This window comes from Myotis davidii, unplaced genomic scaffold, assembly GCF_000327345.1.
Source record: "Myotis davidii unplaced genomic scaffold, ASM32734v1 scaffold1134, whole genome shotgun sequence".
Lineage (NCBI taxonomy): Eukaryota > Metazoa > Chordata > Mammalia > Chiroptera > Vespertilionidae > Myotis > Myotis davidii.
Window position 1 is genome coordinate 1,034,143 of NW_006286229.1, and position 12,535 is coordinate 1,046,677.

Here is a 12,535-nt window from a genome sequence, read left to right on the forward strand (position 1 = left end):
GACTTTGTAATCAAAGAAAACATGATAATTTCAAGAGAAACATCCAAAGTGCTTTATTCAAAGTAATGTCCATTGCTAGCTACACATTCCCCCATATTTCAGGTAATTTGTGGAGATCTTCCCAATAGAACGTTTCTTGTTTTGAGGCAGACCATTCAGAGACCCCTGTGTTGTGTTGTATTGTAATAGAAGATTGTGTTCTGAAAGTGTTTGTCTCCATTATACTGTGAACCTTCTAGAACAAGAACTGAATCTGATTTGACCATTTAAATCCGGCTCTCACTCCAGGGACTGGCACACTGAGCGTGTGTAAATAAATGTGTATTGTGTGAGTGATGAATTAGCCAAATGGGCTCTAGGCAGCTTGGCCGGCACCCAGACAATGCCCGGAGCGCCCGGCGAAAGTTGGGAGTTAGTGGAGTGTGCGGGTGGAGAAGGGCTGCCGCGCAGGACCGGAGCCGGCAGACCGGGGCCCCTCCCTCGGGATGCAGGCTCCGGGAAAGGTGTGCCGAGCAGGTCTAGGACCTGCACAGCGAGGTGTTTTCTCATGGCAGCAAGCGAACCTCTTAGTTCTTGCCAACATGAGCAGGAAACCTGGGGAGGGTGGCGGACAGGCGTCCCGCGTATCTAAGATGCCATGGTTGCGTTCTGCTTGGCTCGACTCCTCTGGGCTCTGAAGCATTTTAACTTCATCCACAGCTTACCAGGAGTGTGGCAGCTCAGCGTCTGAGTGGCCCTGGGTTATGGAGAGGAGAGAGAGGCAGGTAGCACAGGCGGGGAGATAGGAACTCGAGAGCGAGCAGGAGATTTCCTTGGGCTGAAAGGACACAGTGTTAGAAAGCCAAAAGGTGGAGGGAGCATCCCCAGCAGCGAAAGGCGCGTTGTTAACTGCAGATTTTATGTGCAGGACATTTGACGGCGTAAGGGAAGAGAACATGCGTCATGAGGTAGGACAGCTTGTATTTAGGAGGAAACTCATTGGAGCCAGCTGCTCTGGTCATGAAGTGTGAGAGTGTGTCCGAGCGGATACCTCTAGCTACAGCCTCTCTTACTGACTCTCTTAAAGACCAAGCTATCCGATTTGTTTCAGCGGTTTTGGCTTTTGTCATAACAGCTCTGTATTTGGGTCAATGTGGGGAGAGGGGTGATCGTTCTGTCATGTTTGCTGTCCTTGCTCTCAGCAGAATGGAGCAGCTCTCCATGCCTGTTCACTCTGCTCCCCACCTGAGGCTTAGAAACACCCCAACTGGTAGTGGTTTCTCCTGCAGAGCACCCCACCTGCAGGGATGCGTTCGGCCACCCATCTTTTCCCTTTGCTGTCCACAGATTAACCGTGCTGATAAGGAGGCAACTTCACAGGAGCTGCTAAGATGGGCATGAGGATCAAACTACAAAGCACCAACCACCCCAACAACCTGCTGAAGGAACTCAACAAGTGCCGGCTCTCGGAGACCATGTGCGATGTCACCATCGTGGTGGGGAGCCGCTCCTTCCCGGCCCACAAAGCTGTGCTGGCCTGCGCAGCTGGCTACTTCCAGAACCTCTTCCTGAATACTGGGCTCGATGCCGCCAGGACCTATGTGGTGGACTTTATCACTCCCGCCAACTTCGAGAAGATTCTGAGCTTTGTCTACACATCTGAGCTCTTCACAGACCTGATCAATGTTGGGGTGATCTACGAGGTAGCTGAGCGTCTGGGTATGGAAGACCTCCTCCGGGCCTGTCACTCCACCTTCCCTGACCTGGAGAGCACTGCTGTGGCCAAGTCCCTGACCAGCACCAGTGAGAGCCACTCGGGCACCCTGAGTTGTAGCTCAGCAGAACCTGCCCATCCCCTTGGAGAACTCCGGGGTGGCGGGGAGCCCTTTGGTCCTGATAGAAATTATGTTTTGCCTAGTGATGCTGGAGGAAGCTATAAAGATGAAGAGAGAAATGTTACCAGTGACTCTCACCATAGCCTGCCCCTGCCACAGCAGCCACTGCCGCCAAAGACGGAAGACCATGATAATCCTGCTCCTTTCACATCTGTACCTAATGTGGTGACCCAGCCAGCCCTAGGCACGGCCAGCATGGGCATCCAAACCAGCACAAGCTCCTGCCAGCCATACAAGCTTCAGAGCAATGGAGACTTCAGTAAAAACAGCTTCTTCCCCCCGGACCATGCAATAGACATCACCACTGGGACCAACTCCTGCCTGAGCAATAGCGACCACTCCAAAGACCCAGGCTTTGAGCAGATGGACGACCTCCAGCTGGAGGACCTGGGGGAGGACGACCTGCAGTTTGAAGACCCCACCGAGGAGATCGGCACAGCTGAGGTGATTGAGCTGAGTGATGACAGCGAGGATGAGCTGACTTTCGGAGACAATGACAACCGGGAGAATAAGGCCATGCCCTGCCAGGTGTGCAAGAAAGTTCTGGAGCCCAACATCCAGCTGATCCGACAGCACGCTCGGGACCACGTGGACCTGCTGACAGGCAACTGCAAGGTGTGCGAGACCCACTTCCAGGACCGAAACTCCCGGGTGACCCATGTCCTGTCTCACATTGGTATTTTCCTCTTCTCCTGCGACATGTGTGAAACTAAGTTCTTTACCCAGTGGCAGCTGACGCTCCACCGACGGGATGGAATATTTGAGAACAACATCATTGTCCACCCCAATGACCCCCTGCCGGGGAAGCTGGGCTTGTTTTCGGGGGCAGCCTCCGCCGAATTGAAATGCGCTGCCTGCGGGAAGGCTCTGGCCAAAGATTTCCACGTGGTCCGGGGCCACATCCTAGACCATCTGACCTTGAAGGGCCAGGCCTGCAGCGTCTGTGACCAGCGCCACCTCAACCTCTGCAGCCTCATGTGGCACATGCTCTCCCATCTCGGCATTTCGGTCTTCTCCTGCTCTGTCTGTGCGAACAGCTTTGTGGACTGGCATCTCCTAGAGAAGCACATGGCTGTGCACCAAAGCCTGGAAGACACCCTCTTCCGCTGCCACTTGTGTAGCCAGAGCTTCAAGTCGGAGGCTGCCTATCGCTACCATGTCAGCCAGCACAAATGCAGCAGCGGCCTTGACCCCCGGCCTGGCTTTGGGCTGCAGCACCCAGCTCTCCCGAAGCGGAAGCTGCCGGCAGAGGAGTTCCTGAGTGAGGAGCTGGCTTTACAGGGCCAACCTGGGAACAGCAAGTATAGCTGCAAGGTCTGTGGCAAAAGATTTGCCCACACGAGTGAGTTCAACTACCACCGGCGGATCCACACGGGCGAGAAGCCGTACCAGTGTAAGGTGTGCCACAAGTTCTTCCGAGGCCGCTCGACCATCAAGTGCCACCTGAAGACGCACTCAGGGGCCCTCATGTACCGCTGCACAGTCTGTGGCCACTACAGCTCCACCCTGAACCTCATGAGCAAGCACGTGGGTGTGCACAAAGGCAGCCTCCCACCCGACTTCACCATTGAGCAGACCTTCATGTACATTATCCATTCCAAAGAGGCGGAGAAGAGCCCGGACAGCTGACTGGGTCCCACCGGAGCCAAGGGGAGCTCCCAGGTGGCAGCCAGGACATTGACTTTCTAGTGGCTGTTCATCCCACCCTAGCCGAAGTTACAGTTTTGCCTTGCTGGGAATTCTGTTCTGTCCTGCGTTTAAAGAAGAAAAAAAGAGAATAGCACATGAGCTGTTACTGTTTTAGAGAAGCAGCGGCCCTATCATGTTTACCTCCTGACCTGTTCTTGCCCATGAAGGGCTGTGTTTTTTATTCTTTTGAGGCTGGTCTTGGGATCTCGTCAGGCAGCTGGTGTCAGCTAGATCCCCTTCCCCAGCCTCTCGAGTTTTATGCTGCTAAGAACCCAACCGACAGCTTCACTGAAGAGAGGAGGTGGAGAGAGTTCTCACTGTGGGTGTAATGCCAGACCTCCATCGGGGACCACCAACTGTGAGAGCGTTTGGCAGTGTGGTCATTTAGAAAAGACTAGTCAGCAGGGCAGCTCACCTCAGGTCCCCTTCCCGGCCCTCAGCAGGGAAAAGGCAACAGGGATAGAGGTGCCTGTTGTTCCACGCCTCTAATCTGCTGACTGGACAGTAAGATCTTTGGGAAGCTAGATCCAAACTGGGGACTAAGCTTTCTATTTAGATCAGAAAGCTTTGGGATGAGTCCTGGCCAGGGCCACCAGAAAAGGTCCTGCAGGGCCACCAGAAGTGGCAGCCTGGACTGACAGGAAGGGAGGTTTCTCTTTTCTCCTCAGTTCCAAAGAAACATGATTTCATGGAGTGATGGCCCAGGGCATCAGGCCTTCCCTGTGGGGCAAAGAGGACAGGGAGCCATTTGATATAGTCCGTCACGTGTCATCTGGTCACCTCCATCAACTGTGAGTTTTCTGTTGGGGAAGTGGGGTTGTCTCTGACAGCAGCAGCATTGCCTTAATTTATATCCTGTCTCTCGCCTAGAAGTGTGTTTGACCCGTAGTGTAGATGAGAAGACCCCACGAGGTGGAGTGATGGACTGGAAGCCCTTCAGGATTAAAGGGACCAATGATGACTGGTGGTGTGTAGCGGGATGCCTCTCTGTCCCAGTTGGGTAACCTGTTTTGTGCAACTGGGCAGGAGCTCTGGCAGCTGACTTTTGACCTGCTGGAATTTATCCTGATCTGTCTTTGTGTTGCCGCCAGTGGGCGCTATTGGCTGACAGCTCGGTCAGGCCCTCCCTCGGTAGCTGGGAAACATTTCTGCCCAGCCCTGGGGGCTTTGTTGTTAGTTGGCTTTTGAGGGGGCCCTGCCCAAAGAAGGCTTGAATGCGAGGGCTCTTGACCTCACGTACTCATTGGCTCACCTCTGTACACACTACCTCACCTGCTCAGGCCAGCGCTGGGAGTCCCTGAGCTAGGCCCTGACACTGCTCCTGGTGGGACTCAGCAGCACCCCGGGCTGTTTCACAAGCAAGTGGTTTTAATGAACTCACAAAGCCTTTTTGGACGTTAATATTTATTTATTTTTATGTTTGTATGCATATTACCCAGCATCTCTTTTGGAAAAGAGACTTCAGGAAAATGAGTTTCTCCCCAGCAAGGAGCCATGTCCAGGGGAGAATCCTGGCCAGAAGTTTGGGAAATAGGCTAGAACTGGGGGAGAACGTTTCAAGCCTTTAAACAGGGCAAATTCTTTTTGTTCTCCCCAGATAGGCGCTTACAGAATATACCCAGGGAACCCTTTAGGCAATTGATGTAAGTCCTAGAAAGTTGGGGCGTGTTAAATTCCTAGGCCTTTCCTCCTCCTCCTCCTCCTCCTCCTCCTCCCATCCTGTAATGGAGTAGATTGGGGACCAGGCTGAGGGGACCAAGTCACATGAAGGACCTTTTTGCACATTTTCTCATCCCTCCTAAACTCGGAAAGCTGTACTGAGACATAGAGGCAAACCAGAGCTTCATCTTTGGTGCACCTGCTGCCTCTCTCCCCAGCCCTGAACCTACACAGCCTCCGACCTGGAGTGCGTGGCTCTCTGCTGGGGTGACCGCTACATGAAGGGACTTGTACACATGGCCACTTTTCACATCTAACCCAACTTGGGAATCCTCCCTGGGGACATTCTTGTCAGGAAAGCAGTGCTGAGACTCTTCATCTCTGACTGGCTTCTCCTTTTCCCACACCGACCTATAGACATTTAAGGAGGAATGTGTGGAAAGGACTACCGTCGAGTGTTTGCTAAGCTTTTCAAGCCTGAGCGATCCCTCCCAGACTGTTGGTGAGGACTGGTTTCTGAGTGGCCAGGTTAGAGGGAGCTGGTCCTGAAACCCAGTGACTATGCTGGGCAAACCCTTTTCCTTAACAGAGGGCATCATGGATGCTGGGTAGTCTGTATACTTAACCTGAAACTGTGAAGTATTCCCTTTTTGCCAGTAAACCAAAAAGCAAATCCTTGAAACTTTGCCCCTGAAACACTAAACAAAAAACTGCACCCCCTGATCCTCCCGAGGCGAGGTGGTTGGTCAGGGCAGCCCAGTTGGTTGCAGTCAGACATGTAGCAGGGTCAGTAGCTCATGAGGCTCAATGACCAAACCCTGTTTCTCCCCATGTCCCCTGTGTTCACACCCAACCCTCCCTCTGTTCAGTCATGTTTGCTGCCCCTGCCTCTAGCTCACCCTTTTCTGAGCGGTTGTACTTGAAACACTATAGTGTGGCAAAGGGCACTCTAGGATACCTAGTGGAAGGTATTGATTTTATGTTGAGTTTTTTATTTTTTCAATCTTTGATTTTGTCACGCCCTCTGCCCTGGAACTCAGTTTAGCACTGTCTCCTGCTGTATCGTTCTGAGGTTCAGTTTGACCCTTGAATGTCTTTTCTTCTCCCTTTTCCTCCTTTTTCTTGTTCTGTACTCCAGACTGGCTACATAATTGGCAGAGCCCTTTATTTAAAAATCATGTTTAAGAATTTCAAGATGGCAATTATGGAGCATGAAACCAAGCCTGAGGCTGTTCTCAGCTTGTTTCCTAGGGGAAGAGGGTGACACTTGGATGGCACACTGGGATGAAGAGCAGAGGCAGCTGTGGCCAGAGGAGGGGATCATTATCCCGCTCTTCTGTGACCCGCTGCCCCACGGGCAAGCTCCGCTGTACCCTCACATTGGGTCCTAAATTTTAAGACTCCATGGAATGTATAGTTCATGGCTCATTGGGAAGAAAGGGGGTGGGGGTGGGGCTCTGGCCCAGGTGACCTCTAAGGACCAGAAAATGGGTAAAAGTTCTTTTTGACTTCTCTTCTGACCTGCCAGCCCTCTTTGTCTCCAGGACAAGCCTTCTCCCAGTGAGGTTTTGCTACTGATGATTTTTCTTCCTCTTCTGGCCTCCTGCTGTGCCCTGTTTTCCCAGACTACTCCATGTGGAAATGAATTTAAATCCCACTCTAGATGGACACTGAGTCTGTTGCCATGGGAGTAGGCTGTGTGGAGAAGTCGGTGCCCATATGGGAGTCGCTACACCTCCTTTTTCCTAACCCTGCACTGGCCGAGTCAGGAAGTAGGGCACACAGCATTCATTTCAATGTGGTTATCATCGTAAAGCTGACATCAGGATGAAAATGGAATTGTTTGGATTTCAATATTTCTTTAACACCCTTCCTTTGTCCAGTCCGCCCTCCCCTCCCTCTTCTACTAGCTAAAGTCTCTTACGAAATGGAGAACAGTTGATGTGTAACTTCTTCCATTAAATTAATAAGTACTGACCTCCTAATATTTAAGTGTTTACTATCTATTGCTGTAAAGTTTTGTATATTTTGTAAACTTTTTTTCCCAAATAGTAGATGTCTAAAATCGTTGTACATCTGATTCTTTTATATTCCATTGTTCGGCACAAAGTGTGGTTTTTATTTAGAATAAAAAAAAAGGAAATTGGAAATGGGAGTTCTTTTCCTGTTTACTGTGATCGTGCTCATCCCTGGAGTTGGGAAGATCTGGACAGCCACCCGTTGAGTCTCAGTGTTGTGCTCAGCAGATTTAAGCAGCACCTCTTCCTTCCCTGTAGCTGGAATTCCCCAGGGTTAACTTGTTGACCGGTCTTTTGTTTGTTTTTCAAATCGATTTTTATTGATTTCAGAGAGGAAGGGAGAGGGAGAGAGAGAGATAGAAACATCAGTGATGAAAGAGAATCACGGATTGGCTGCCTCCTACACACCCCTTACCAGGCACTGAGCTCACACCCAGACATGTGCCCTTGACCAGAATCGAATCCAGGATCCTTCAGCCCACAGGCCGATGCTCTATCCACTTAGCCAGACTGGCTAGGGCTTGACCGAGTTTTAGTGGGAAATTAAGTCAGTGACCCAACTTCAGGGGGAACATTCCTGAGGGGATCTTGTGTTGGCCCAGAAAGTGAAGTGGAACTCAGCAGTGTCTAGTTGGACTTGAAAATTGGCCATAAGTTGTCTTGCCAGTGCCATTTAATTCATGTGACGCGGTATGTTGGACTGGAGAGAGGCAGGTCAAACAGAGGAGGCAGAGGTTTGGCATAATTTCCTGAGGTTGATAACAAATGTACCCCGACGGAAGGGTGTGATGTGGCCCGTTGGGTCTCAGCACACTGCCTGGCCCTGGCCCCTGTCACTGCTCAGTGAATGCTGAGCTGAGCAGCCTTGCTGCAGTCAGCATAGCCTGTTCCCTTTCCTCCCAAGGCCCTGAGGAGATACGCTGCCAGGGAGATAACTGGTTGCCAGAGTGAAACCCGTGAGAAGAGCACAACCTCGGGGAAGTGGACTCGGGTCGCCTGGGACGTGACGAGAAAATTGGGTTTTCTTTAGGAAACTTCTGGAGCCTGAGCCCGGGGAGGCAGTGATATGGGCATCAGACGCTGGCTTGGCTTTTACATGGGCAGAGGGAAGAAAGTGCTTTCACTGTGTTATCTGCGCTGCTAGGCCAAGCCCTGACTGCAACCCCAGGTTACACCCTGGACTCTCCTGGGTGGACAGCCTTCGGCTCTGTGCCCCTGAGCAGTGGTTTGTAGCTTAAGAACCTTTCAGGTGGGGCCCAGTGAGCAGGGGGCTTTAGATACAGATGCGCCCCTGCTTCTGACACACAGGCACACACCATTGGACACATGTGGAGGCATCTGCTGCACGCAGTTTCAGATTTCTGAAAGCAGAAGAGGCAGTGCGCCAGGTCAGTGACTGATTCCAACGTAAACATTCCAGACACAGCACCGGGCAGGACAGAGGTCTCGGCGGTGGTGTCCCTGGGCCCTCCATCTCCGCCGCAGGATTGAGAGACCAAGGACCTGGAACGAGTGGACTTGAACCTGCTCTTAGGCTTTGCTTCAGTCCAAGTTCATGGGCATGGTCCTAGTTTCCCAAACTGACAGCCTTTCCAGAAGACCTGCTTGTTGCCAAGAGCAGCGGTCGCCAACCGGTGGTCTGTGGACCCCTGGTGGTCCGTGAGGTCCGAGAGGTTGGCGACCGCTGACCCAGAGGACTTCTCGTCCTATCTGTAGACAAGTGTTACTAGAAGTAAGTTGCTGGATAGATAAATCATGAAAAGACGAGGCGCAGGAGAAAGAAGTGTAAGGATGGGAGCTGACAGAAGAAAACAGAACCCTGTCCTGTGACCAAATTGGGAAATTTCCGCTGCCTGTCCTGTGCAGGGACCGGAGGCTGAGGGACAACACATCTGTCAGTGCTTGCAGCTGGCTGTCCCGGGGTCTGCTCCCAGAATGGATGTCTCTTGTTATTTTCCACGGTCTGGGGAAAATGGGAGGGACAGGGGTGGATTTTGGATAGCATCTTGTTTAGATCCGAAATGTCCTAGTTCCAAAGCTGGGAGGAGGTGGGCTAGCTATGAGAGCTGTTACCCTGGGGCAGCTCCTCTGCTCTGGGGCAGGGGGGGGGGAGAGTGTCAGCAAGGAAATGGAGAACTTCCTGGATGGTGGAAGGGGTGGAGGGCCATCCTGCCAGCCCAGCTGCGGGGTGCCTGTGCAGACCTCGGCTTCACCCCGCCCGCCTCCCCAACTCCCTCCACTATCACAGCACTGAGGATGCGCTGCCTGGAAACGTCCTGCTGAGACCTTCTGGTTCCGTGGCCTCTGGCCTCTTGTCCCCACAGCCTGCGCGGTGCACGGTGCAGGGTGCGCGGGGAGATCAGCAAGCACACACATGCAAAGGAAAGTTTTGAAAGGTTCCTGCAGAGCTCCCGCTTCCGGCCAGGGTGATTTCTGCAATGCGTGTCCTTTCCGCTGAGCATCAGTTTAGCCTTAGCTCCTTCCCCACTCACAGCGGCAAGGCAGACTTTCAGAGATCGAGTCACGGCTGTCTCTATTATTTATTTCACCCTTTTTCCTGTGCGTCTGTCTTAGACACAAGGACTGAGACAAAGAGGACCACACCAAGGACCCGTTCTTTATCCCTCTCTACCCCTTCTCCCTCTCCCCACCTCAAGGTGTAAGATAGACTCCAAGTCGACCGTGAGTGCTTTGACCCTTTTCCCTGCCCCCGCCCCCCAATCTCTCACCTCCACCTCCAGCTTTCTACTTCATGAGGGAGGAGAGGGAACCCCACCTCAGCTGGCTGTGAGAGACCCAGGAGTGGAGACGGGTGAGGGATTTGGTGCCTGGAAGTGCAGGCTGGCGTGGTGGGGGCCCGCTGCAGTGGGCTCGGTGCCCTCCTTGGTGATGATGATGGAATGCTGCGTGGAGGAGGAGGAAGACGAGGCACGTCTGCCCGTCCTGGGCTGGGCCTTGGGAAGGTAATGGACCACAGCACTCAGCAGCCGGTCCCGGAAGCTCGGGCTGAGGAAGTTGTAAAGGATGGGGTTCAGGACGCAGTGGAGCATGGAGAAGCAGTCGATGACATCATAGAAGAAGTAGAGCAGGTGGGTCAGGTAGCAGTGGAGGTGGATGTGGGTCCCATGCAGTGAGAGCAGCAGCAGGTTCACATGGTAGGGCAGCCAGCAGACGACAAAGACGCCTATGTAGGCGCACACCAGCAGGCAGTGGCGCCGGCTCTCGGGCCGTCCTGCCCGCTTAAGCCGCCAGGCCGTCAGCACATTGAAGACGGTGATGAGAGGGAAGGGCAGCAGGAAGCCCAGGATGGTGGTGGACAGGGTCACCGCCATGGCCCATGTGCTGTAGGTTTCAAAAGGCGCCAGGAAGAGGCACATGGGCTCGAAGCTCTCCACCAGCTGAATGTGGACCACCTCGGGCAGCGGAATGATGGCCGCGAGCACCCAGACGCCCGCACACACCGCCCGCCGCACTCGGTGCTGGTGGCGCTGCCAGGAGGGAGAGGCGCTGGTGAGGGTGACGTAGCGGTCGATGCTGAGGCACACCAGGAAGAAGATGCTGCTGTACATGTTGGCAAAGTAGAAGTAGTGGGTGAAGCGGCAGAAGAAGCTGCCCCAGAGCCAGGTGTAGTCCAGCGTGACCTCCAGCATCCACACGGGCAGAGACAGGACGATGCCCAGGTCCGCGATGGCCATGTTGAGCACGTAGAGTCTCAGCAGCCCCGCCCGGCCCGAGCCGCGCCAGTTGACGCAGATCACCAGGAGGTTCTCCACCAGCCCGACCACGAAGATGGCCAGGTAGAGGACAAAGAGGGCCACGCGCTTGGTGCTCTCGCTGAGCTCCACGTGGCACTCGGGCAGACTGTGGTTGAAGAAGTAGAACAGGTCTGTCCAGTTGTAGATCTCTCCAGGGTCACTGGCAGGCCCTGCAGTGACCCGGTTGGGGGGCCCGGACTCCATGCTGGCCGTGACTGACATCAGGACCCGCAGATGCCTGGTGGGGAGAAGAGCATGTTGGAGGAGGAAGGAGACTTGGAAAACAGCTTTGTGTCCCGTTCCCCAGGCCGCAGGGCACCGGGACCAGGAGGCTTTGGGGAAAGATCCTGGGTCTGAAGAGGCAAGAAAGGGAAGGTGAACATTCAAACTGTGAGTAAATAGCACACAGCTTACTTCTCGGCTTCGACCCAAGAGCAGAGATACTTTGCTAAGGAGCCTCCGTGGTGGGAGAGACCAGATCTCTGCCCAGCCTGCCAGGCCCACCCTTCTCCAGCCTCAGGTGGGCTGGCTGGCTCCGACCTCCACTCACACCCTCCTCAGGAGGCTCTTGCTCTGTCTTGTCCTGTGGGCTTTGGATGCAGCGCTCTCTCTCTCTCCTCTCTCTCTCTCTCTCTCTCTCTCTCTCTCTCTCTCTCTCTCATCTGTGGATCATGCAGGAAAGGCAGTTGTCTCCAAGCCCCATTCCCTTCTTCCCTGAGAGAGGGCAGCACTCACCTGAGTTTCCTTGGGGACACCTCCGGTCCTGGAGGCAGAGGGCCTGGACTGTTGGGAGCTGCGAGGAGGCTGGAGGGACGGTGGCCTTGCAGCTGGCTTTGCTTCGGGCCTCAGGCTGCCCTTCTCGTCCGGAAGCAGCATCACCGGCTGAGGCTCTGTGGGAAAGGACCGGGATTTTTCCTGCCTTCCCCCAATCCAGTTAGAGGGGAAGTCACAGCAGAAGACCCAGCGTGCCAGTGGTGGGGAGGAGTCAGGCTGCAAGCATTAAATCCAGAGCCTCACTCACTAACTGTGGAGATTTACTCCTTTTAGAAAAACAAATAAGATTCCTTTATTCATTTAGTTAGTTTTGTAAATCCTCACCCGAGGATATTTTCCCATTTATTTTCAGAGATAGTGGAAGGGAGGGAGAGAGACAGAGAGTTGATAGAGACACATTGATTAGTTGCCTCCTGCACGTATGGGACCAGGGCTGGGGCGCAAGCTTGCAACTTGCAAGCCCTTGATGGGAATTGAAACCAGGACCCTTCAGGCCACAGGTTGACACTCTATCCACTGAGCCAAATGGGCAAGAGTATGTGTGTGAGACTAAATGAGCCACCAAGGTGAAGTGCTTAGCGCAGGGCTGGGTCTGTGTTTAATGCTTTACGTATGCAGGTGCTTTCCGCTCCAAGTCAGCTTGGAATTCCTCTCTCCCATGTCTGCCTTCATTCCTACTAAAGCAGAACTGGACACGGTGGGAGGGCTAACAAATACGTGGAAATCAGTCAGACTCTTAATCGCTCTGGTCCTTCCCCCATTGACT

General features: G+C 53.5%; 2 protein-coding genes across 2 annotated transcripts; one reads left to right on the forward strand and one right to left on the reverse strand.

Moving 5' to 3' along the window:
• Positions 1-377: 377 nt before the first annotated feature.
• ZBTB39 (zinc finger and BTB domain containing 39) lies at positions 378-5,173 on the forward strand. The gene is made up of 2 exons (XM_006757358.2): positions 378-947; positions 1,327-5,173. The coding sequence occupies exon 2, from the start codon at positions 1,371-1,373 to the stop codon at positions 3,501-3,503; it is 2,133 nt and encodes a 710-aa protein (XP_006757421.1). The 5' UTR covers positions 378-947; positions 1,327-1,370; the 3' UTR covers positions 3,504-5,173.
• A 4,583-nt stretch (positions 5,174-9,756) lies between these two features.
• Positions 9,757-11,923, reverse strand: GPR182 (G protein-coupled receptor 182). The gene is given in 3 exon segments (XM_015559798.1): positions 9,757-11,348; positions 11,731-11,787; positions 11,790-11,923. Coding segments are annotated over 3 exon segments (1,470 nt in total). The 5' UTR covers positions 11,872-11,923; the 3' UTR covers positions 9,757-10,017.
• Between the last annotated feature and the right edge of the window lie 612 nt (positions 11,924-12,535).